At 32.8% G+C, this 20,816-nt stretch overlaps 3 protein-coding genes across 3 annotated transcripts; 1 reads left to right on the top strand and 2 right to left on the bottom strand.

Annotated features, from left to right (window-relative positions):
• The first annotated feature begins 1,401 nt into the window (after positions 1-1,401).
• On the top strand, positions 1,402-6,230 carry LOC126747515 (WD repeat-containing protein 43). The gene is made up of 8 exons (XM_050456204.1): positions 1,402-1,821; positions 1,883-2,124; positions 2,179-2,377; positions 2,434-2,618; positions 2,686-2,851; positions 2,911-3,104; positions 5,343-5,812; positions 5,886-6,230. Exons 1-8 carry the CDS (start codon positions 1,645-1,647, stop codon positions 6,062-6,064), a joined length of 1,812 nt encoding a protein of 603 aa, XP_050312161.1. The 5' UTR covers positions 1,402-1,644; the 3' UTR covers positions 6,065-6,230.
• A 3,575-nt stretch (positions 6,231-9,805) lies between these two features.
• LOC126747358 (phosphopantothenoylcysteine decarboxylase) lies at positions 9,806-10,555 on the bottom strand. The gene is made up of 3 exons (XM_050455936.1): positions 10,413-10,555; positions 10,158-10,361; positions 9,806-10,097 (listed from the first exon to the last, which is right to left on the bottom strand). The coding sequence occupies exons 1-3, from the start codon at positions 10,506-10,508 to the stop codon at positions 9,840-9,842; spliced, it is 558 nt and encodes a 185-aa protein (XP_050311893.1). The 5' UTR covers positions 10,509-10,555; the 3' UTR covers positions 9,806-9,839.
• Positions 10,470-20,440, bottom strand: LOC126747359 (cytochrome c oxidase assembly protein COX19). The gene is made up of 2 exons (XM_050455937.1): positions 20,162-20,440; positions 10,470-10,619 (listed from the first exon to the last, which is right to left on the bottom strand). Exons 1-2 carry the CDS (start codon positions 20,325-20,327, stop codon positions 10,510-10,512), a joined length of 276 nt encoding a protein of 91 aa, XP_050311894.1. The 5' UTR covers positions 20,328-20,440; the 3' UTR covers positions 10,470-10,509.
• Positions 20,441-20,816: the final 376 nt, after the last annotated feature.

Here is a 20,816-nt window from a genome sequence, read left to right as displayed (position 1 = left end):
TTAAAGGAAGAGTTGAAACCTTTGAGAGGAAATAAGGGCTCAGAAGGACCATAGGTGGGGCCACTACAAAGCTACTTTTGGGGACTTCCCAGGGCTAATTCAGCTCTGAGTATTCTGAAAATTGACCCATTTGCAACAACTTGATTTTTTTACTGGTCTTATTGGCTGAAGAGGAAGTTTTAGCACCTCAAAGCCACCTGTGAATAGAACCTCATGCTCACATGCAACAAACATGCTCTGGTGCAAAATAGTAACTTTTTCTAACAAAAAACTGATGCAACTAACCTCTGACGTCTTCTTCACATGTCCTCTTCTGTCACCGTCCACTGGACAGTCAATACATAAGATGGGGAAACCCCGAGTTCAAAATGGGGGGGTTACATCCCCGATCAAAATGCAAGACTCTAGTCTTTACATCCTATCGCACTCTCTGCGGACAAAAGCACCACCGCAGACCAATTAAGGAGGCCCCTGGGGGGCTTTCGAGCCCCCCTTAGTCTCTCTAAAAGGCCTACGGGGGGTTTTTTGGCCCCAGGTAGTACGTGTGGAGACCTTGTCCATCTGTGAGCGCCTGCCCTCGGGACGGTGACTATATCGCCTACCACTTGTTCACTAAAATGTTTTTTGCACTTTTCCCCCACTTTAATGCCTTGCAGCCCCATGAAAATTACCACCTAATAAAGCCCCTGGGCCCCAGATTAATAATAACATTAACCCCTTTCTGTTTTGCCCCTATTTTATAGAGAAACATGGACTTTTGTGCCTCAACTTAGACCTTCTATTTCTTATTGAAAAAGCCCGGGGGGCCCAACGAAATATATATCAAATTAAAGCCCTTGGGCCCCAGATAGAGCAATAACAAGCCCCTTCAGTGATTTTCGCCCCATTTTAGTGATGAAACACGGATTTCATTGCGCAGTTAGGGTACCATTGTAAGCAAACTTCACCCCCCGATTTCTCATTGAAAAAAAGCCGGCGCCCTCATGAAAGTTATACCAAATTGAAGCCCCCGGGCCCTAGATTAAAGATTACTAGCGCCAAAGGGGTGTCACCCCATTTTAAGGGTAAAAACTGAATTTTTGTGTTATAGAGTTTGGGTACCCCTGTACGCAAAACCTCGCCCCCCCGATTTCACGTCAAAAAAGAGCCGGCACCCCCATAAAAATTACACCAAAATGAAGCTCGCGAACTGTAGAAACAAGTTGCACAAAGTTTTTCACTGTTCCCGCACGATTTTCCCCGATTTTCGAGGGTTTTTTCCGGAGCGCACTTAAAAATCGCCAAACTTTTCAAAACAATCGAATAAACAATAAACAAAAGCGTCTTTCCGGTCATGCGCATCGGGCACCGTCGGCACAATCAAGTTTGCCTAGGCTGAACCTTCAATTCCCAATTTCGATGTTCTAGTGCGTGTCCTAGGGCCAAAAGGGGCCACTGTGGGGCCCAAACTGCCCAATAATCCATAATTAATTGATTTCATGTTAAATTAACGCTGAAACCCCATAAATTTGTACGCCAATGGTGCGACAATTGATGGAAACAGACGCCAAACCTGTCATAACACATGCTGTACCTAACCTCACTTTTACATGTTACGAAAATATTTAGCATGTGTGTTTTAAGTTTAAATTTGTTTTCCTAATAATGGCGCAGCAATTCAGCGGGGACGGCAAATATTTCGCCCAAATAACGTCCGATGGGAAGCTGAAAGTATGGAACACGTTATCCAGCAGCCTGGAGCAAGAATTCACCCCCGATTTCCATTTAACTACGCCATGTACGTGTTTACACTTTTGGAACCCCCGGGAGGCCCTCAATAAGGTAACTTAGCCCTTATATGCTTCATTTTTAAGTAGAATCATATCAATTGCTGCTCTCCTAGGGCTCCCCTTCACCTAAAAAGAAAAAACGCAAAGAGGAGCCCACTTTGCCCAACATAATCTTGGGTACTACATCAGGGATTGTCTTAATTTACTCTATTGCTAAAGCAAATGTAGAATATACTGTTGATAGCAGCACAGGTTCACAAGTGAACTGTTTGTCAGTGAATAGTAATGGGATTTTATACTCTGGGGCCGACCAAAACATTCTCGAGTGGAATTTGAAAAAGAAAGAAATCCAAAGGTTTTTATAACTAAATCTCCTTTTAACGCTTAATATTGATTAATAAATTTACAGTCAGTGGAAGGCAGGCAATGAAACAGTCACAGCAATCCTCGCTTTAAGTACAAACTTATTAACTGCCTCAAAAAACATTAAACTATGGGACTTAGACAAACGGGAGGTGCTAAAAACCTTCACAGGGCACAGCACCGATGTTGTTACACTTCAATATGTGGACCTCCCAAATGATTCTTATTTACTATCCGGGTCAAAGGTATTAAAGTCTTTTTTTTTTGACCCAAATTTTGGTTGTTAAAAGAACATTTATAGGCCGATAGAATGTTGAGTGTTTGGAAACTTAGTAGTGAGGAAAAACATAAAAACGCCGTGTGCAACTACCTTATGGAGGATGCTGTATATAGTGTGGCCATAGATGTGGCAGAGGATGGACTTACCAGTGTCGCAGCCACAAATCGGTCTGGGGCCCTCCATATTTTCCAGCATAAGCTTAATGGGTAAATCTTTTTTTAAAAAATTAATTATTTTTGCTTCTGGGCATTTTTACAACTTAATTCCTTACAGTAAATGTGACAAACCTTTAAAACCGAAAATGACCATCCGGGTGGTCTCAGACACTGGCCAAAGCGAACAAGTGGCCCCCATAAGAATATTTGGGGCCAGATTCTTAGACTCTGAAACTGTCTGCTTAGGACATGGCTCGGAAGTCATTCTTACCTTCGAAAATGTGGTAAGACCCGCTGCTTACCGCATCAATTTGGGTTTTTTTAAAATTCATTTGTCCAATAGCAAATCACCTCCAAGAGGGTGGAGGTTTTAATCAGGGCTGAGCCCCATTTATCTGGAAAATCGAAGGAGGCTCAGGTGAGCAAAATGAAGAAGGCCCTGATCAGTGAGGAGGTCAATTATATTTCTAATCATACGACAGCTTTGCCAGGCAAGAGGAAGGGAGGAGTACAGGCGGAAATTCCTATGGAGCAAAGGTTAGTGAATTTTTAAACTTTACAAAGGAATGATTTAGTGGTAGCGTTTAATACCCCAGGTAACTTCCCTCATAACTTCACTTCTAGGGCACATATCGGTTTCATTTTTGTTTTAAATGATTCTTGAAAGTGTTTTTTACGTTTTATAAAAAGAATCAAGAATATTGGTGCACTAGAAGATTTTTTATGAATTTTTTAGTGAATAATGTCTTTGGTTTATTTGGGAGTAGCACTTTTAGGTAAATGGCTTAATAACTCCACTTTTAGTGCATAAATCGGTTTCATTTTTGTTTTAAAACGTTCTGGGGAGTGTTTTGCACGTTTTATTAAAAGAATCAAGAAAATCGGTGCAGTAGAAGTTTTTTTATTAATTTTTTAGTGAATAATATCTTGTGTTTATTGGGGAGTATCACTCTTAGATAAAACGCTTTATAACTTCAGTTCTAATACTTAGATCTATTTCATTTTTGTTTTAAAACGTTCTGGGGAGTGTTTTGTACGTTTTATTAAAAGAATCAAGAAAATTGGTGCAGTAGAAGTTTTTTTATGGATTTTTTAGTGAATAATGTCTTGTGTTGATTTGGGAGTAGCACTCTTAGGTAAAACGATTAATAACTTCAGTTCTAAGCCTTAAATCTGTTTCATTTTTGTTTTAAAACGTTCTGGGGAGTGTTTTGTACGTTTTATTAAAAGAATCAAGAAAATCGGTGCAGTAGAAGTTTTTTTATGAATTTTTTAGTGAATAATGTCTAGTGTTTATTTGAGAGTAGCGCTCTTAGATAAAACGCTTTTTAACTTCAGTTCTAAGGCTTAGATCTGTTTAAATTTTGTTTAAAACGTTCTGGGGAGTGTTTTGCACGTTTTATTAAAAGAATCAAGAAATCGGTGCAGTAGAAGTTTTTTTATGAATTTTTTAGTGAATAATGTCTTGTGTTATTTGGGAGTAGCACTCTTAGATAAAACGCTTTATAACTTCACTTCTAGGGCTCAGATCGGTTTCATTTTTGTTTTAAAACATTCTGGGGAGTGTTTTGTACGTTCTATTAAAAGAATCAAGAAAATCGGTGCAGTAGAAGTTTTTTTATGAATTTTTTAGTGAATAATGTCTTGTGTTTATTTGGGAGTAGCACTCTTAGATAAAACGCTTGCTAACTTCAGTTCTAAGGCTTAGATCTGTTTCATTTTTGTTTTAAAACGTTCTGGGGAGTGTTTTGTACGTTTTATTAAAAGAATTAAGAAAATCGGTGCACTAGAAGATTTTTTATGAATTTTTTAGTGAATAATGTCTTGTGTTTATTGGGGAGTAGCACTCTTAGATAACACACTTGATAACTTCAGTTCTAAGGCTTAGATCTGTTTCATTTTTGTTTTAAAACGTTCTGGGGAGTGTTTTGCACGTTTTATTAAAAGAATCAAGAAAATCGGTGCAGTAGAAGTTTTTTTATGGATTTTTTAGTGAATAATGTTTTGTGTTTATTTGGGAGTAGCACTCTTAGATAAAACGCTTAATAACTTCAGTTCTAAGACTTAGATCTATTTCATTTTTGTTTTAAAACGTTCTGGGCAGTGTTTTGTACGTTTTATTAAAAGAATCAAGAAAATCGGTGCACTAGAAGATTTTTTATGAATTTTTTAGTGAATAATGTCTTGCGTTTATTTGGGAGTAGCACTCTTAGATAAAACGCTTTATAACTTCGGTTCTAAGGCTTAGATCTATTTCATTTTTGTTTTAAAACGTTCTGGGGAGTGTTTTGTACGTTTTATTAAAAGAATCAAGAAAATCGGTGCACTAGAAGATTATTTATGAAGTTTTTAGTAAATAATGTATAGTGGTTATTGGGGCATAGCACTCTTGGGTAAATCGCTTAATAACTTCGCTTCTAGGGCTCAGATCTGTTTCATTTTTGTTTTAAAACGTTCTGGGGAATGTTTTGTACGTTTTATTAAAAGAATCAAGAAAATCGGTGCACCAGAAGATTTTTTATTTAATTGTTTGAAAATCGCGTCTCCATTGATCACTCTCGTGCAAATTGCTTCATAACTTCACCGCTAGTGCTCACATCTTAAAAGTTTCCTTGAAACCCCCTGTAACTTCCGTTAAAAGAACCAAGAAAATCCAGCCACGGTTTTAAAAGTCAATTTTCCCGGAAAACCGTGCCATACCGTCATAAGCAGACCCCTGGACCCACCTTGGAAATAGGGAAAACCCACACTTAGACCAAACTTTAACACGTTTAGGCTGGAAAACTTGACCTTAACCAAACCGGAAGGGGCAGCTCCTCGCGTAAACAACGTCGCCCAACTCCTCCTGCAAGGCCTCCACAGTAAGGACCGCAACATCCTGCGGGCCGCCCTCTGTCGCAAAGACGAGGAAATCATCAGGAATACCGTGAAACGTCTCCCGATCGCCGTGTTCGAGACTTTAGTGAAAGAACTCGCGCTATTGGTGCACGGCAAAACGATCCAGAGCCGATTCGGCGCGTTATGGCTCAAACATCTCGCGCAGGTTCATTCGGGCGTTTTCGTCTCGAATCCGAACCTGCCCGACTTGTTTTCGGGGGTTTTGGGCAGCATCGGGAGTCGGATTAACACGCAGACCGCCCTCTGTCGGCTGAAGGGGAAGCTGGAGCTGCTGGTGCCTCAGGTGGGGATCAACAAGGAGATTGAGGGACCGGAGGACGACGGGGTGTTGATTTTTAACGATAAAGGTTCGTTGGTCGTTCGTCCCTCTGTTGTTTGTTTGGGTTGTTTTTTGGGTTAAATTTCGTATTTCAATGGCAGATTCTAGCGATTCGGAGTCTGAGGAGGAGATGCAGATCGAAATTCCGTCGGATAGTGAGCCGGAGAACTGGGAGGAAGACGAGGAGGACTCTGGTGAAGAGAAAATGGCCAACGGAAACTCTGGAAGTGACTCGGAAGGATCCGTGGTGCTGGTGGACGACGATAGCGATTCAGATTAAAGTTTTGTTCAAATGTTTGTACACGTTTGTTTTTTTTTAAACCTCATTGTGGTCGTTCAAGAAAATCATTGTTATTTGTTTTCACTCCCTCCCAGTTGATTATATTAATTAAAAATGTATTTTTACATTTGGACAAGTTATTATAATATACATATTTTAAGAATTATATGTATATTCATTGTTTTTAGTCACCTTACGGGCATGCATTGATCTTTATAAGGTAGGTACACATTTTGCGCCATAATTCAAAACCTATGTGGAGTATTATCATAATTGTTTTAAGGCAACGTAAAGGGATCCTTGAGGATGAATTTGATACGCGAAACGTCTTTCTAGCTGAAAAAATTACTTAATAACAGCGACCTTTGTGGCTAAACAATATTTTAGTGCCAAAATTCACATTTTTCATGGAATCTCAAAAACCTCTTTAATTACATTTGTGCAATTTTCACCCAAAGCTGAGGCGTTTCAAGACGAACGTTTTCATGTATAAACGAGTTTTGTGCCTTAAATAGTTTTTGAGTTAGAAGCAATTTTAAGTCATCGAAGTGGTGACTGACTAACTCTGTTACTTTAGAACACTTCAAGTCTGTGTTATATCAAACATTTTGGACGATAACTCAAAAACTACTTAAGATATCTTCATAATTCTTTCATTTCAATTTAAAGAGATTCCTGAAGATGGATTAGACATGCGAAACGTCTTCCTAGCATAAAAAATGGCTTTATATAAGGGATTTTAGTTAAGGACATTTTCTTAAAGCCTCATTGTACCTATTTTCCATTGTACCTCAGAAACGTCTTCACTATAATTTTTGCAATTTTCACCTAAAGTTAGTGTGTTTCTAGACGAACATTTTCATATACAAACAATTTTTGTACCTCAAGTACTTATTGGGTTAGAACTACTTTTACCTGTCAAAGTATGGATTTAAAGCAATATGTGGAATTAGAACGTAAAAGCATTAAACATTTTGGACTGTCACTCAAAAACTACTTGAGATATCTTTATAATTCTTTCACTTCAATATAAAGGGATCCCTGAAGATGGATTAGACATGCGAAACGTCTTCCTAGCATAAAAAATGGCTTTATATAAGGGATTTTAATTAAGGCAATTTTCTTAAAGCCTCATTGTACCTATTTTCCATTGTACCTCAGAAACGTCTTCACTATAATTTTTGCAATTTTCACCTAAAGTTGGTGTGTTTCAAGACGAATATTTTCATATACAAACAATTTTTGTACCTCAAGTACTTATTGAGTTAGAACCACTTTTACCTGCTAAAGTATGAATTTAAAGCAATATGTGGAATTAGAACGTAAACGCATTAAACATTTTGGACTGTTACTCAAAAACTACTTGAGATATCTTTATAATTCTTTCACTTCAATATAAAGGGATCCCTGAAGATGGATTAGACATGCGAAACGTCTTCCTAGCATAAAAAATGGCTTTATATAAGGGATTTTAATTAAGGCAATTTTCTTAAAGCCTCATTGTACCTATTTTCCATTGTACCTCAGAAACGTCTTCACTATAATTTTTGCAATTTTCACCTAAAGTTGGTGTGTTTCAAGACGAATATTTTCATATACAAACAATTTTTGTACCTCAAGTACTTATTGAGTTAGAACCACTTTTACCTGCTAAAGTATGAATTTAAAGCAATATGTGGAATTAGAACGTAAACGCATTAAACATTTTGGACTGTTACTCAAAAACTACTTGAGATATCTTTATAATTCTTTGACTTCAATATAAAGGGATCCCTGAAGATGGGTTAGATACGCGAAACGTCGTCCTGGCATAAAAAATGGCTTTAAATAAGCGGTTTTGGTTAAGCCAATTTTTTTAATGCCTCATTTTACTTATTTTTCCTGATGCCTCAAAAACCTATTTACTGTAATTTTTGCAATTTTCACCTGAAGTTGAGGTGTTTCAAGGCGAACATTTTGATATACAAACAATTTTTGTACCTCAAGTACTTATTGAGTTAGAACCACTTTTACCTGCCAAAGTATGAATTTAAAGCAATATGTGGAATTAGAACGTAAACGCATTAAACATTTTGGACTGTTACTCAAAAACTACTTGAGATATCTTTATAATTCTTTGACTTCAATATAAAGGGATCCCTGAAGATGGGTTAGATACGCGAAACGTCGTCCTGGCATAAAAAATGGCTTTAAATAAGCGGTTTTGGTTGAGCCAATTTTTTTAATGCCTCATTTTACTTATTTTTCCTGATGCCTCAAAAACCTCTTTACTGTAATATTTGCAATTTTCACCTAAAGTTGAGGTGTTTCAAGGCGAACATTTTGATATACAAACAATTTTTGTACCTCAAGTACTTATTGAGTTAGAACCACTTTTACCTGCCAAAGTATGGGTTTAAAGCAATATGGTGACTTAGAACATAAAAGCATCAAACATTTTGGACTATAACTCAAAAACTACTTAGGATATCTTCATAATTCTTTCACCTTGATATAAAGGGATCTCTGAAGATGAATTAGAAATGCGAAACGTCTTCCTGGCATAAAAAATGGCTTTATATAAGGGATTTTAGTTAAGGACATTTTCTTAAAGCCTCATTGTACCTATTTTCCATTGTACCTCAGAAACGTCTTCACTATAATTTTTGCAATTTTCACCTAAAGTTAGTGTGTTTCAAGACGAATATTTTCATATACAAACAATTTTTGTACCTCAAGTACTTATTGAGTTAGAACCACTTTTACCTGCTAAAGTATGAATTTAAAGCAATATGTGGAATTAGAACGTAAACGCATTAAACATTTTGGACTGTTACTCAAAAACTACTTGAGATATCTTTATAATTCTTTGACTTCAATATAAAGGGATCCCTGAAGATGGGTTAGATACGCGAAACGTCGTTCTGGCATAAAAAATGGCTTTAAATAAGTGGTTTTGGTTGAGCCAATTTTTTTAATGCCTCATTTTACTTATTTTTTCCGATGCCTCAAAAACCTCTTTACTGTAATTTTTGCAATTTTCACCTAAAGTTGAGGTGTTTCAAGACGAACATTTTGATAGGCAAACAATTTTTATACCCAAAATACTTTTTGAGTTAGAACCACTTTTACCTGCCAAAGTATGGATTTAAAGCAATATGTGGAATTAGAACATAAAAGCATCAAACATTTTGGACTATAACTCAAAAACTACTTGAGATATCTTTATAATTCTTTCACTTCAATATAAAGGAATCCCTGAAGATGGGTTAGATACGCGAAACGTCGTCCTGGAATGAAAAATGGCTTTAAATAAGCAATTTTGGTTGAGCCAATTTTTTTAATGCCTCGTTTTACTTATTTTTCCCTATACCTCAAAAAGCTCTTTACTGTAATTTTTGCAATTTTCACGTAAAGTTGAGGTGTTTCAAGACGAATATTTTCATATACAAACGATTTTTGTACCTCAAATACTTTTTGAGTTAGAACCACGTTTACCTCCCAAAGTATGGATTTAAAGCAATATGGTGACTTAGAACATAAAAGCATCAAACATTTTGGACAATAACTCAAAAACTACTTAGGATATCTTCATAATTCTTTCACCTCAATATAATGGGATTTCTGAAGAGGGATTAGACATACAAAACGTCTCCCTAGCTAAAAAAATTACATAATAAAACCGGATTTTGGTCTGAGGAGGCAATGTCTAAGACTCAAGTTTCTTGGACCTTTTTCCTTTGAGGAACAAAAAAAACAACATTAAACTAACAAATTATTTATTAAAAAAACCAAACTAAACACGTTCCAAGACACTTTTAACCGCACAAACTATATCAGCTACTTCGGCCATAGCACCTAACCCCGTATCCCCACAGATCAACGTTTTTGCTATGGCAGGAATCTCCGTATAGCCCCAACTTTTTAATGTCGAAATTTGAGCGGCCGTTAGGGGATGGTTGTACATTTTCGTGTTCATTGCTGGACAGAACAGCAAGGGTTTTCCCAGTTCCCAAGCCCTTGCTGTGCAGAGCAGCAAATTATCACAAATTCCCTAAAAAAATTTTTTTTTGAATAATCAGGGATTTTATTGGAAAGCAGTAGGAAAACTTACAGAAGTCAATTTTCCTAAACAATTGGCGTCTAACGGGGCAATCAGGAACACATCGGCCCACTTTCCCAGCTCAATGTGCAACACTTCATCCCCGCGTTTTTGCCAACTGTTCCACTCGTCTTTATCGTTAAAAATGTCGATTTCCTCGGGGAGGTCTTTGGGGTCAAAAAAGTGTTTGGAGTGTTCAGTTACAACAACCCTTATCTAAAAAAATACCCGTTAAATTAAGGGCGGGAGTGTGAGGGAGAAACTTGCCTTAGAACCGTGAATTTCCCTTAATATTTCTTGAATTAAATTGGGTAGTTTGAGGGTGGCGACGCTGCCAGTACAACCGATTAATACGTTGACCATTTTACTGTTTGTTTTCTTCCACTGCCGCGGTGGGTTTTTCTTGTTGGAAGCCCAGTTTGGACCACTCTTCTTGGGCCATAAGGTTGTGTTTCATGCGGCAATCCAAGTAGTCTTTTTTGGAAGATAAAGAGGGATTATTTTTGTTGGATAGAAGAGTAGGTTCAAGGAGGGTTTTCAAGGTTGCTTTTGGGGGATAATTTCTGTTCTATTATGCTTAGAGAGTTGATTTAAAAACTACTATTAAGGAAATCATTAATTATAATAATCTGGAAAGTTTCAAGGACTTACTTCAAAAAAAAGTCAAAATTTTGGCCACTTTTCGTTTTTTTAATATGAAAAACTTTGCTTTTAGAGGACAATTTCTGTTCTATTGTACTTAGAGAGTTGATTTAAAAACTACCAGTAAGGAAATCATTAATTATAATAATCTGGAAAGCTTCAAGGACTTAGTCCAAAAAAAAGTCAAAATTTTGGCCACTTTTCGTTTTTTTAATATGAAAAATGTTGCTTTTGGGAGACAATTTCTGTTCTATTGTACTTAGAGAGTTGATTTAAAAACTACCAGTAAGGAAATCATTAATTATAATATTCTGGAAAGTTTGAAGGACTTACTCCGAAAAAAAGTCAAAATTTTGGCCACTTTTTGTTTTTTTAATATGAAAAATTTTGCTTTCGGGAGACAAATTCTGTTCTATTGTACTTAGAGAGTTGATTTAAAAACTACCAGTAAGGAAATCATTAATTATAATAATCTGGAAAGTTTGAAGGACTTACTCCAAAAAAAAGTCCAAATTTTGGCTACTTTTCGTTTTTTTAATATGAAAAACTTTGCTTTTGGGAGACAATTTCTGTTTTATTGTACTTAGAGAGTTGATTTAAAAACTACCAGTAAGGAAATCATTAATTATAAAAATCTGAAAAGTTTCAAGGACTCACTCCAAAAAAAAGTCCAAATTTTGGCTACTTTTCGTTTTTTAATATGAAAAACTTTGCTTTCGGGAGACAATTTCTGTTCTATTGTACTTAGAGAGTTGATTTAAAAACTACCAGTAAGGAAATCATTAATTATAATAATCTGGAAAGTTTGAAGGACTTACTCCAAAAAAAGTCAAAATTTTGGCCACTTTTCGTTATTTTAATATGGAAAACTTTGCTTTCGGGAGACAAATTCTGTTCTATTGTACTTAGAGAGTTGATTTAAAAACTACCAGTAAGGAAATCATTAATTATAATAATCTGGAAAGTTTGAAGGACTTACTCCAAAAAAAGTCAAAATTTTGGCCACTTTTCGTTATTTTAATATGGAAAACTTTGCTTTCGGGAGACAAATTCTGTTCTATTGTACTTAGAGAGTTGATTTAAAAACTGCCAATAAGGAAATCATTAATTATAATAATCTAGAAAGTTTCAAAGACTTACTCCAAAAAAAAGTCAAAATTTTGGCCACTCTTTGTTTTTTTAATATGAAAAACTTTGCTTTTTGAGGACAATTTCTGTTCTATTGTACTTAGAGCGTTGATTTAAAAACTACCAGTAAGAAAATCATTAATTATAATAATCTGGAAAGTTTCAAAGACTTACTCCAAAAAAAAGTCAAAATTTTGGCCATTTTTCGTTTTTTTAATATGAAAAACTTTGCCTTCGGGAGACAATTTCTGTTCTATTGTACTTAGAGAGTTGATTTAAAAACTACCGATAAGGAAATCATTAATTATAATATTCTGGAAAGTTTCAAGGACTTACTCCAAAAAAAAGTCAGAATTTTGGCCATTTTTCGTTTTTTTAATATGAAAAACTTTGCTTTTGAGGGACAATTTCTGTTCTATTGTACTTAGAGAGTTAATTTAAAAAGTACCAGTAAGGAAATCATTAATTATAATAATCTGGAAAGTTTCAAGGACTGACTCCAAAAAAAAGTCAAAATTTTGGCCACTTTTGGTTTTTTTAATATGAAAAACTTTGCTTTCAAGAGACAAATTCTGTTCTATTGTACTTAGAGAGTTGATTTAAAAACTACCAGTAAGGAAACCAATAATTATAATAATCTGGAAAGTTTCAAAGACTTACTCCAAAAAAAAGTCAAAATTTTGGCCACTTTTCGTTTTTTTAATATGAAAAACTTTGCTTTTTGAGGACAATTTCTGTTCTATTGTACTTAGAGAGTTGATTTAAAAACTACCAGTAAGGAAATCATTAATTATAATAATCTGGAAAGTTTCAAGGACTGACTCCAAAAAAAAGTCAAAATTTTGGCCACTTTTCGTTTTTTTAATATGAAAAACTTTGCTTTTGAGGGACAATTTCTGTTCTATTGTACTTAGAGAGTTAATTTAAAAACTGCCAATAAGGAAATCATTAATTATAATAATCTAGAAAGTTTCAAAGACTTACTCCAAAAAAAAGTCAAAATTTTGGCCACTTTTCGTTTTTTTAATATGAAAAACTTTGCTTTTGAGGGACAATTTCTGTTCTATTGTACTTAGAGAGTTAATTTAAAAAGTACCAGTAAGGAAATCATTAATTATAATAATCTGGAAAGTTTCAAGGACTGACTCCAAAAAAAAGTCAAAATTTTGGCCACTTTTCATTTTTTTAATATGAAAAACTTTGCTTTCGGGAGACAATTTCTGTTCTATTGTACTTAGAGAGTTGATTTAAAAACTGCCAATAAGGAAATCATTAATTATAATAATCTGGAAAGTTTGAAGGACTTACTCCAAAAAAAGTCAAAATTTTGGCCATTTTTCGTTTTTTTAATATGAAAAACTTTGCTTTTTGAGGACAATTTCTGTTCTATTGTACTTAGAGAGTTGATTTAAAAACTGCCAGTAAGGAAATCATTAATTATAATAATCTGGAAAGTTTGAAGGACTTACTCCAAAAAAAAGTCAAAATTTTGGCCACTTTTCGTTTTTTTGATATAAAAAACTTTGCTTTCGGGAGACAATTTCTGTTCTATTGTACTTAGAGAGTTGATTTAAAAACTGCCAATAAGGAAATCATTAATTATAATAATCTGGAAAGTTTGAAGGACTTACTCCGAAAAAAAGTCAAAATTTTGGCCACTTTTCGTTTTTTTGATATAAAAAACTTTGCTTTTGGGAGACAATTTCTGTTCTATTGTACTTAGAGAGTTGATTTAAAAACTGCCAGTAAGGAAATCATTAATTATAATAATCTGGAAAGTTTGAAGGACTTACTCCAAAAAAAAGTCAAAATTTTGGCCACTTTTCGTTTTTTTGATATAAAAAACTTTGCTTTCGGGAGACAATTTCTGTTCTATTGTACTTAGAGAGTTGATTTAAAAACTGCCAATAAGGAAATCATTAATTATAATAATCTGGAAAGTTTGAAGGACTTACTCCAAAAAAAAGTCAAAATTTTGGCCACTTTTCGTTTTTTTAATATGAAAAACTTTGCTTTTTGAGGACAATTTCTGTTCTATTGTACTTAGAGAGTTGATTTAAAAACTGCCAGTAAGGAAATCATTAATTATAATAATCTGGAAAGTTTGAAGGACTTACTCCAAAAAAAAGTCAAAATTTTGGCCACTTTTCGTTTTTTTGATATAAAAAACTTTGCTTTCGGGAGACAATTTCTGTTCTATTGTACTTAGAGAGTTGATTTAAAAACTGCCAATAAGGAAATCATTAATTATAATAATCTGGAAAGTTTGAAGGACTTACTCCAAAAAAAAGTCAAAATTTTGGCCACTTTTCGTTTTTTTAATATGAAAAACTTTGCTTTTTGAGGACAATTTCTGTTCTATTGTACTTAGAGAGTTGATTTAAAAACTGCCAGTAAGGAAATCATTAATTATAATAATCTGGAAAGTTTGAAGGACTTACTCCAAAAAAAAGTCAAAATTTTGGCCACTTTTCGTTTTTTTAATATGAAAAACTTTGCTTTTTGAGGACAATTTCTGTTCTATTGTACTTAGAGAGTTGATTTAAAAACTGCCAGTGAGGAAATCATTAATTATAATAATCTGGAAAGTTTGAAGGACTTACTCCAAAAAAAAGTCAAAATTTTGGCCACTTTTCGTTTTTTTGATATAAAAAACTTTGCTTTTGGGAGACAATTTCTGTTCTATTGTACTTAGAGAGTTGATTTAGAAACTGCCAGTGAGGAAATCATTAATTATAATAATCTGGAAAGTTTGAAGGACTTACTCCAAAAAAAAGTCAAAATTTTGGCCATTTTTCGTTTTTTTAATATGAAAAACTTTGCTTTTTGAGGACAATTTCTGTTCTATTGTACTTAGAGAGTTGATTTAAAAACTGCCAGTAAGGAAATCATTAATTATAATAATCTGGAAAGTTTGAAGGACTTACTCCAAAAAAAAGTCAAAATTTTGGCCACTTTTCGTTTTTTTGATATAAAAAACTTTGCTTTCGGGAGACAATTTCTGTTCTATTGTACTTAGAGAGTTGATTTAAAAACTGCCAATAAGGAAATCATTAATTATAATAATCTGGAAAGTTTGAAGGACTTACTCCAAAAAAAAGTCAAAATTTTGGCCACTTTTCGTTTTTTAATATGAAAAACTTTGCTTTTAGAGGACAATTTCTGTTCTATTGTACTTAGAGAGTTGATTTAAGAACTGCTAGTAAGGAAATCAATAATTATAATAATCTGGAAAGTTTGAAGGACTTACTCCAAAAAAAAGTCAAAATTTTGGCTACTTTTCGTTTTTTTAATATGAAAAACTTTGCTTTCGGGAGACAATTTCTGTTCTATTGTACTTAGAGAGTTTATTTAAAAACTGCTAGTAAGGAAATCATTAATTATAATAATCTGGAAAGTTTCAAGGACTTAGTCCAAAAAAAAGTCAAAATTTTGGCTACTTTTCGTTTTTTTAATATGAAAAACTTTGCTTTCGGGAGACAATTTCTGTTCTATTGTACTTAGAGAGTTGATTTAAAAATTGCCAGTAAGGAAATCATTAATTATAATAATCTGGAAAGTTTCAAGGACTTAGTCCAAAAAAAAGTCAAAATTTTGGCCACTTTTCGTTTTTTTAATATGAAAAACTTTGCTTTTAGAGGACAATTTCTGTTCTATTGTACTTAGAGAGTTTATTTAAAAACTGCTAGTAAGGAAATCATTAATTATAATAATCTGGAAAGTTTGAAGGACTTACTCCAAAAAAAAGTCCAAATTTTGGCTACTTTTCGTTTTTTTAATATGAAAAACTTTGCTTTCGGGAGACAATTTCTGTTCTATTGTACTTAGAGAGTTGATTTAAAAATTGCCAGTAAGGAAATCATTAATTATAATAATCTGGAAAGTTTCAAAGACTTAGTCCAAAAAAAAGTCAAAATTTTGGCCACTTTTCGTTTTTTTAATATGGAAAACTTTGCTTTCGGGAGACAAATTCTGTTCTATTGTACTTAGAGAGTTGATTTAAAAACTACCAGTAAGGAAATCATTAATTATAATATTCTGGAAAGTTTCAAGGACTTACTCCAAAAAAAAGTCAAAATTTTGGCCACTTTTCGTTTTATTAATATGAAAAATTTTGCTTTTGGGGCACAAATTTTGTTCTATTGTACTTAGATAGTTGATTTAAAAACTGCCAGTAAGGAAATCATTAATTATAATAATCTGGAAAGTTTGAAGGACTTACTCCAAAAAAAAGTCAACATTTTGGCCACTTTTCGTTTTTTTAATATGAAAAACTTTGCTTTCGGGAGACAATTTCTGTTCTATTGTACTTAGAGAGTTGATTTAAAAATTGCCAGTAAGGAAATCATTAATTATAATAATCTGGAAAGTCTCAAAGACTTACTCCAAAAAAAAGTCAAAATTTTGGCCACTTTTCGTTTTTTTAATATGAAAAACTTTGCTTTTTGAGGACAATTTCTGTTCTATTGTACTTAGAGAGTTGATTTAAAAACTGCCAATAAGGAAATCATTAATTATAATAATCTAGAAAGTTTCAAAGACTTACTCCAAAAAAAAGTCAAAATTTTGGCCACTTCGTTTTTTCAATATGAAAAACTTTGATTTCGGGAGACAAATTCTGTTCTATTGTACTTAGAGAGTTGATTTAAAAACTACCAGTAAGGAAATCATTAATTATAATAATCTGGAAAGTTTCAAGGACTTACTTCAAAAAAAAGTCAAAATTTTGGCCACTTTTGGTTTTTTTAATATGAAAAACTTTGCTTTCAGGAGACAAATTCTGTTCTATTGTACAGAGAGTTGATTTAAAAACTACCAGTAAGGAAATCATTAATTATAATAATCTGGAAAGTTTCAAGGACTTACTTCAAAAAAAAGTCAAAATTTTGGCCACTTTTGGTTTTTTTAATATGAAAAACTTTGCTTTCAGGAGACAAATTCTGTTCTATTGTACTTAGAGAGTTGATTTAAAAACTACCAGTAAGGAAATCATTAATTATAATAATCTGGAAAGTTTCAAGGACTTACTTCAAAAAAAAGTCAAAATTTTGGCCACTTTTGGTTTTTTTAATATGAAAAACTTTGCTTTCAGGAGACAAATTTTGTTCTATTGTACTTAGAGAGTTGATTTAAAAACTACCAGTAAGGAAATCATTAATTATAATAATCTGGAAAGTTTCAAGGACTTACTTCAAAAAAAAGTCAAAATTTTGGCCACTTTTCGTTTTTTTAATATGAAAAATTTTGCTTTCGGGAGACAAATTCTGTTCTATTGTACTTAGAGAGTTGATTTAAAAACTACCAGTAAGGAAATCATTAATTATAATAATCTGGAAAGTTTCAAAGACTTACTCCAAAAAAAAGTCAAAATTTTGGCCACTTTTCGTTTTTTTAATATGAAAAACTTTGCTTTTAGAGGACAATTTCTGTTCTATTGTACTTAGAGAGTTGATTTAAAAACTACCAGTAAGGAAATCATTAATTATAATATTCTGGAAAGTTTCAAGGACTTACTCCAAAAAAAAGTCAAAATTTTGGCCACTTTTCGTTTTATTAATATGAAAAATTTTGCTTTTGGGGCACAAATTTTGTTCTATTGTACTTAGATAGTTGATTTAAAAACTGCCAGTAAGGAAATCATTAATTATAATAATCTGGAAAGTTTGAAGGACTTACTCCAAAAAAAAGTCAACATTTTGGCCACTTTTCGTTTTTTTAATATGAAAAACTTTGCTTTCGGGAGACAATTTCTGTTCTATTGTACTTAGAGAGTTGATTTAAAAATTGCCAGTAAGGAAATCATTAATTATAATAATCTAGAAAGTTTCAAAGACTTACTCCAAAAAAAAGTCAAAATTTTGGCCACTTTTCGTTTTTTTAATATGAAAAACTTTGCTTTTTGAGGACAATTTCTGTTCTATTGTACTTAGAGAGTTGATTTAAAAACTGCCAATAAGGAAATCATTAATTATAATAATCTAGAAAGTTTCAAAGACTTACTCCAAAAAAAAGTCAAAATTTTGGTCACTTTTCGTTTTTTCAATATGAAAAACTTTGATTTCGGGAGACAAATTCTGTTCTATTGTACTTAGAGAGTTGATTTAAAAACTACCAGTAAGGAAATCATTAATTATAATAATCTGGAAAGTTTCAAGGACTTACTTCAAAAAAAAGTCAAAATTTTGGCCACTTTTGGTTTTTTTAATATGAAAAACTTTGCTTTCAGGAGACAAATTCTGTTCTATTGTACAGAGAGTTGATTTAAAAACTACCAGTAAGGAAATCATTAATTATAATAATCTGGAAAGTTTCAAGGACTTACTTCAAAAAAAAGTCAAAATTTTGGCCACTTTTGGTTTTTTTAATATGAAAAACTTTGCTTTCAGGAGACAAATTCTGTTCTATTGTACTTAGAGAGTTGATTTAAAAACTACCAGTAAGGAAATCATTAATTATAATAATCTGGAAAGTTTCAAGGACTTACTTCAAAAAAAAGTCAAAATTTTGGCCACTTTTGGTTTTTTTAATATGAAAAACTTTGCTTTCAGGAGACAAATTTTGTTCTATTGTACTTAGAGAGTTGATTTAAAAACTACCAGTAAGGAAATCATTAATTATAATAATCTGGAAAGTTTCAAGGACTTACTTCAAAAAAAAGTCAAAATTTTGGCCACTTTTCGTTTTTTTAATATGAAAAATTTTGCTTTCGGGAGACAAATTCTGTTCTATTGTACTTAGAGAGTTGATTTAAAAACTACCAGTAAGGAAATCATTAATTATAATAATCTGGAAAGTTTCAAAGACTTACTCCAAAAAAAAGTCAAAATTTTGGCCACTTTTCGTTTTTTTAATATGAAAAACTTTGCTTTCGGGAGACAATTTCTGTTCTATTGTACTTAGAGAGTTGATTTAAAAACTGCCAGTAAGGAAATCATTAATTATAATAATCTGGAAAGTTTGAAGGACTTACTCCAAAAAAAAGTCAACATTTTGGCCACTTTTCGTTTTTTTAATATGAAAAACTTTGCTTTCGGGAGACAATTTCTGTTCTATTGTACTTAGAGAGTTGATTTAAAAATTGCCAATAAGGAAATCATTAATTATAATAATCTAGAAAGTTTCAAAGACTTACTCCAAAAAAAAGTCAAAATTTTGGCCACTTTTCGTTTTTTCAATATGAAAAACTTTGATTTCGGGAGACAAATTCTGTTCTATTGTACTTAAAGAGTTGATTTAAAAACTACCAGTAAGGAAATCATTAATTATAATAATCTGGAAAGTTTCAAAGACTTACTCCAAAAAAAAGTCAAAATTTTGGCCACTTTTCGTTTTTTTAATATGAAAAACTTTGCTTTTTGAGGACAATTTCTGTTCTAATGTACTTAGAGAGTTGATTTAAAAACTACCAGTAAGGAAATCATTAATTATAATAATCTGGAAAGTTTCAAGGACTTACTCCAAAAAAAAGTCAAAATTTTGGCCACTTTTCGTTTTTTCAATATGAAAAACTTTGATTTCGGGAGACAAATTCTGTTTTATTGTATTTAGAGAGTTGATTTAAAAACTACCAGTAAGGAAATCATTAATTATAATAACCTGGAAAGTTTCAAGGACTTACTTCAAAAAAAAGTCAAAATTTTGGCCACTTTTCGTTTTTTCAATATGAAAAACTTTGATTTCGGGAGACAAATTCTGTTTTATTGTATTTAGAGAGTTGATTTAAAAACTACCAGTAAGAAAATCATTAATTATAATAATCTGGAAAGTTTCAAGGACTTACTTCAAAAAAAAGTCAAAATTTTGGCCACTTTTCGTTTTTTCAATATGAAAAACTTTGATTTCGGGAGACAAATTCTGTTTTATTGTATTTAGAGAGTTGATTTAAAAACTACCAGTAAGGAAATCATTAATTATAATAATCTGGAAAGTTTCAAGGACTTACTTCAAAAAAAAGTCAAAATTTTGGCCACTTTTGGTTTTTTTTCACCTGAGAAATTTTGCTTTTTGTATCCCATTTCTCTCCTATTACACCTAGAGAGCTCTTTTAAAAACTACTAGTTAAAGCCCTATTTTCTTTAATAATCTACAAACTTTCATAGCCCTACTTCCACAAAAACTGGTACATTTAGGCACTTTTGCCCCCGAAAGAAGACCCTTCAATAAAACCCTCCTCTTACACACCCTCACACAAATATCATCAAAAACTTAATAACACACTTATTAAGAATAAACCTTAATTCTAATACCTTTAGCTTCTTCCCTGCAGGCCGAATTACTGTTATTTTCCTTATTCAAGCACCTCATGTACTTCAGCATGGAAGCCTTACAAACCCCCTCGTGATCCAAGGGGAAACTCCCTTTTTCCGGTGGCGTCGGTCTAAATAACTTTTGGCCAAAGGTCATAGACGACATTTGACAAGGAAATTAATGAAAATCTCTTAGAAATCACTAGGAAAACCACTTGGAATTGAAAAATGCTTTAATGTAAACATAAATATAACCTAAAACATTGACATCTACCACCAGTCAGCTTGTCTCTATACGTAAACATAACCTAAAGATGTGCCAGCTGTCATGCCTTATGACGTCATGATGAGTCCAAATCAAACTACTTGGGTTCAGAAAGACAAATTTATTTATTTATTTATACAATAGTACGCGAGAGAAAAACAAACATTTTCTTAACAATTAATGAGAGAACGATAAACTACTTAATACATAAAAAAATAAAATATAAAAATAGAAGTGATCCTGTTATATAACATAAAATATATCCCTTGTGTAGTCGTGAAAACGGTGCCCCAAAAATGTATTTAATGCAAGAAGAACAGTAAAATTCAAATAGAATATAAACAAACAGCAATAACAACGAGTATTTAGTATATAGTATATAACACATGC

The sequence above is a fragment of the Anthonomus grandis genome, chromosome 19, assembly GCF_022605725.1.
Source record: "Anthonomus grandis grandis chromosome 19, icAntGran1.3, whole genome shotgun sequence".
In the NCBI taxonomy this organism is placed as follows: Eukaryota; Metazoa; Arthropoda; class Insecta; order Coleoptera; family Curculionidae; genus Anthonomus; species Anthonomus grandis.
Note: the sequence above shows the minus strand (reverse complement) of the source record. Positions and strands in the feature narration are given on the sequence as shown.

What these genes read in the sequence shown, in the direction of transcription:
- LOC126747515 (XM_050456204.1), top strand. Translation starts at nt 1,645, where the DNA reads ATGGCGCAGCAATTCAGCGGGGACGGCAAATATTTCGCCCAAATAACG. An exon ending in CCCGGGAGGCCCTCAATAAG is followed by an intron (nt 1,822 to 1,882) that starts GTAACTTAGCCC and finishes CTGCTCTCCTAG; the next exon opens with GGCTCCCCTTCACCTAAAAA. An exon ending in AAAAAGAAAGAAATCCAAAG is followed by an intron (nt 2,125 to 2,178) that starts GTTTTTATAACT and finishes ATAAATTTACAG; the next exon opens with TCAGTGGAAGGCAGGCAATG.
- LOC126747359 (XM_050455937.1), bottom strand. Translation starts at nt 20,327, where the DNA reads ATGTCGTCTATGACCTTTGGCCAAAAGTTATTTAGACCGACGCCACCG. An exon ending in CTGCAGGGAAGAAGCTAAAG is followed by an intron (nt 10,620 to 20,161) that starts GTATTAGAATTA and finishes CTTCCAAAAAAG; the next exon opens with ACTACTTGGATTGCCGCATG.
- LOC126747358 (XM_050455936.1), bottom strand. Translation starts at nt 10,508, where the DNA reads ATGGTCAACGTATTAATCGGTTGTACTGGCAGCGTCGCCACCCTCAAA. An exon ending in GGGAAATTCACGGTTCTAAG is followed by an intron (nt 10,362 to 10,412) that starts GCAAGTTTCTCC and finishes GTATTTTTTTAG; the next exon opens with ATAAGGGTTGTTGTAACTGA. An exon ending in GTTTAGGAAAATTGACTTCT is followed by an intron (nt 10,098 to 10,157) that starts GTAAGTTTTCCT and finishes AAATTTTTTTAG; the next exon opens with GGAATTTGTGATAATTTGCT.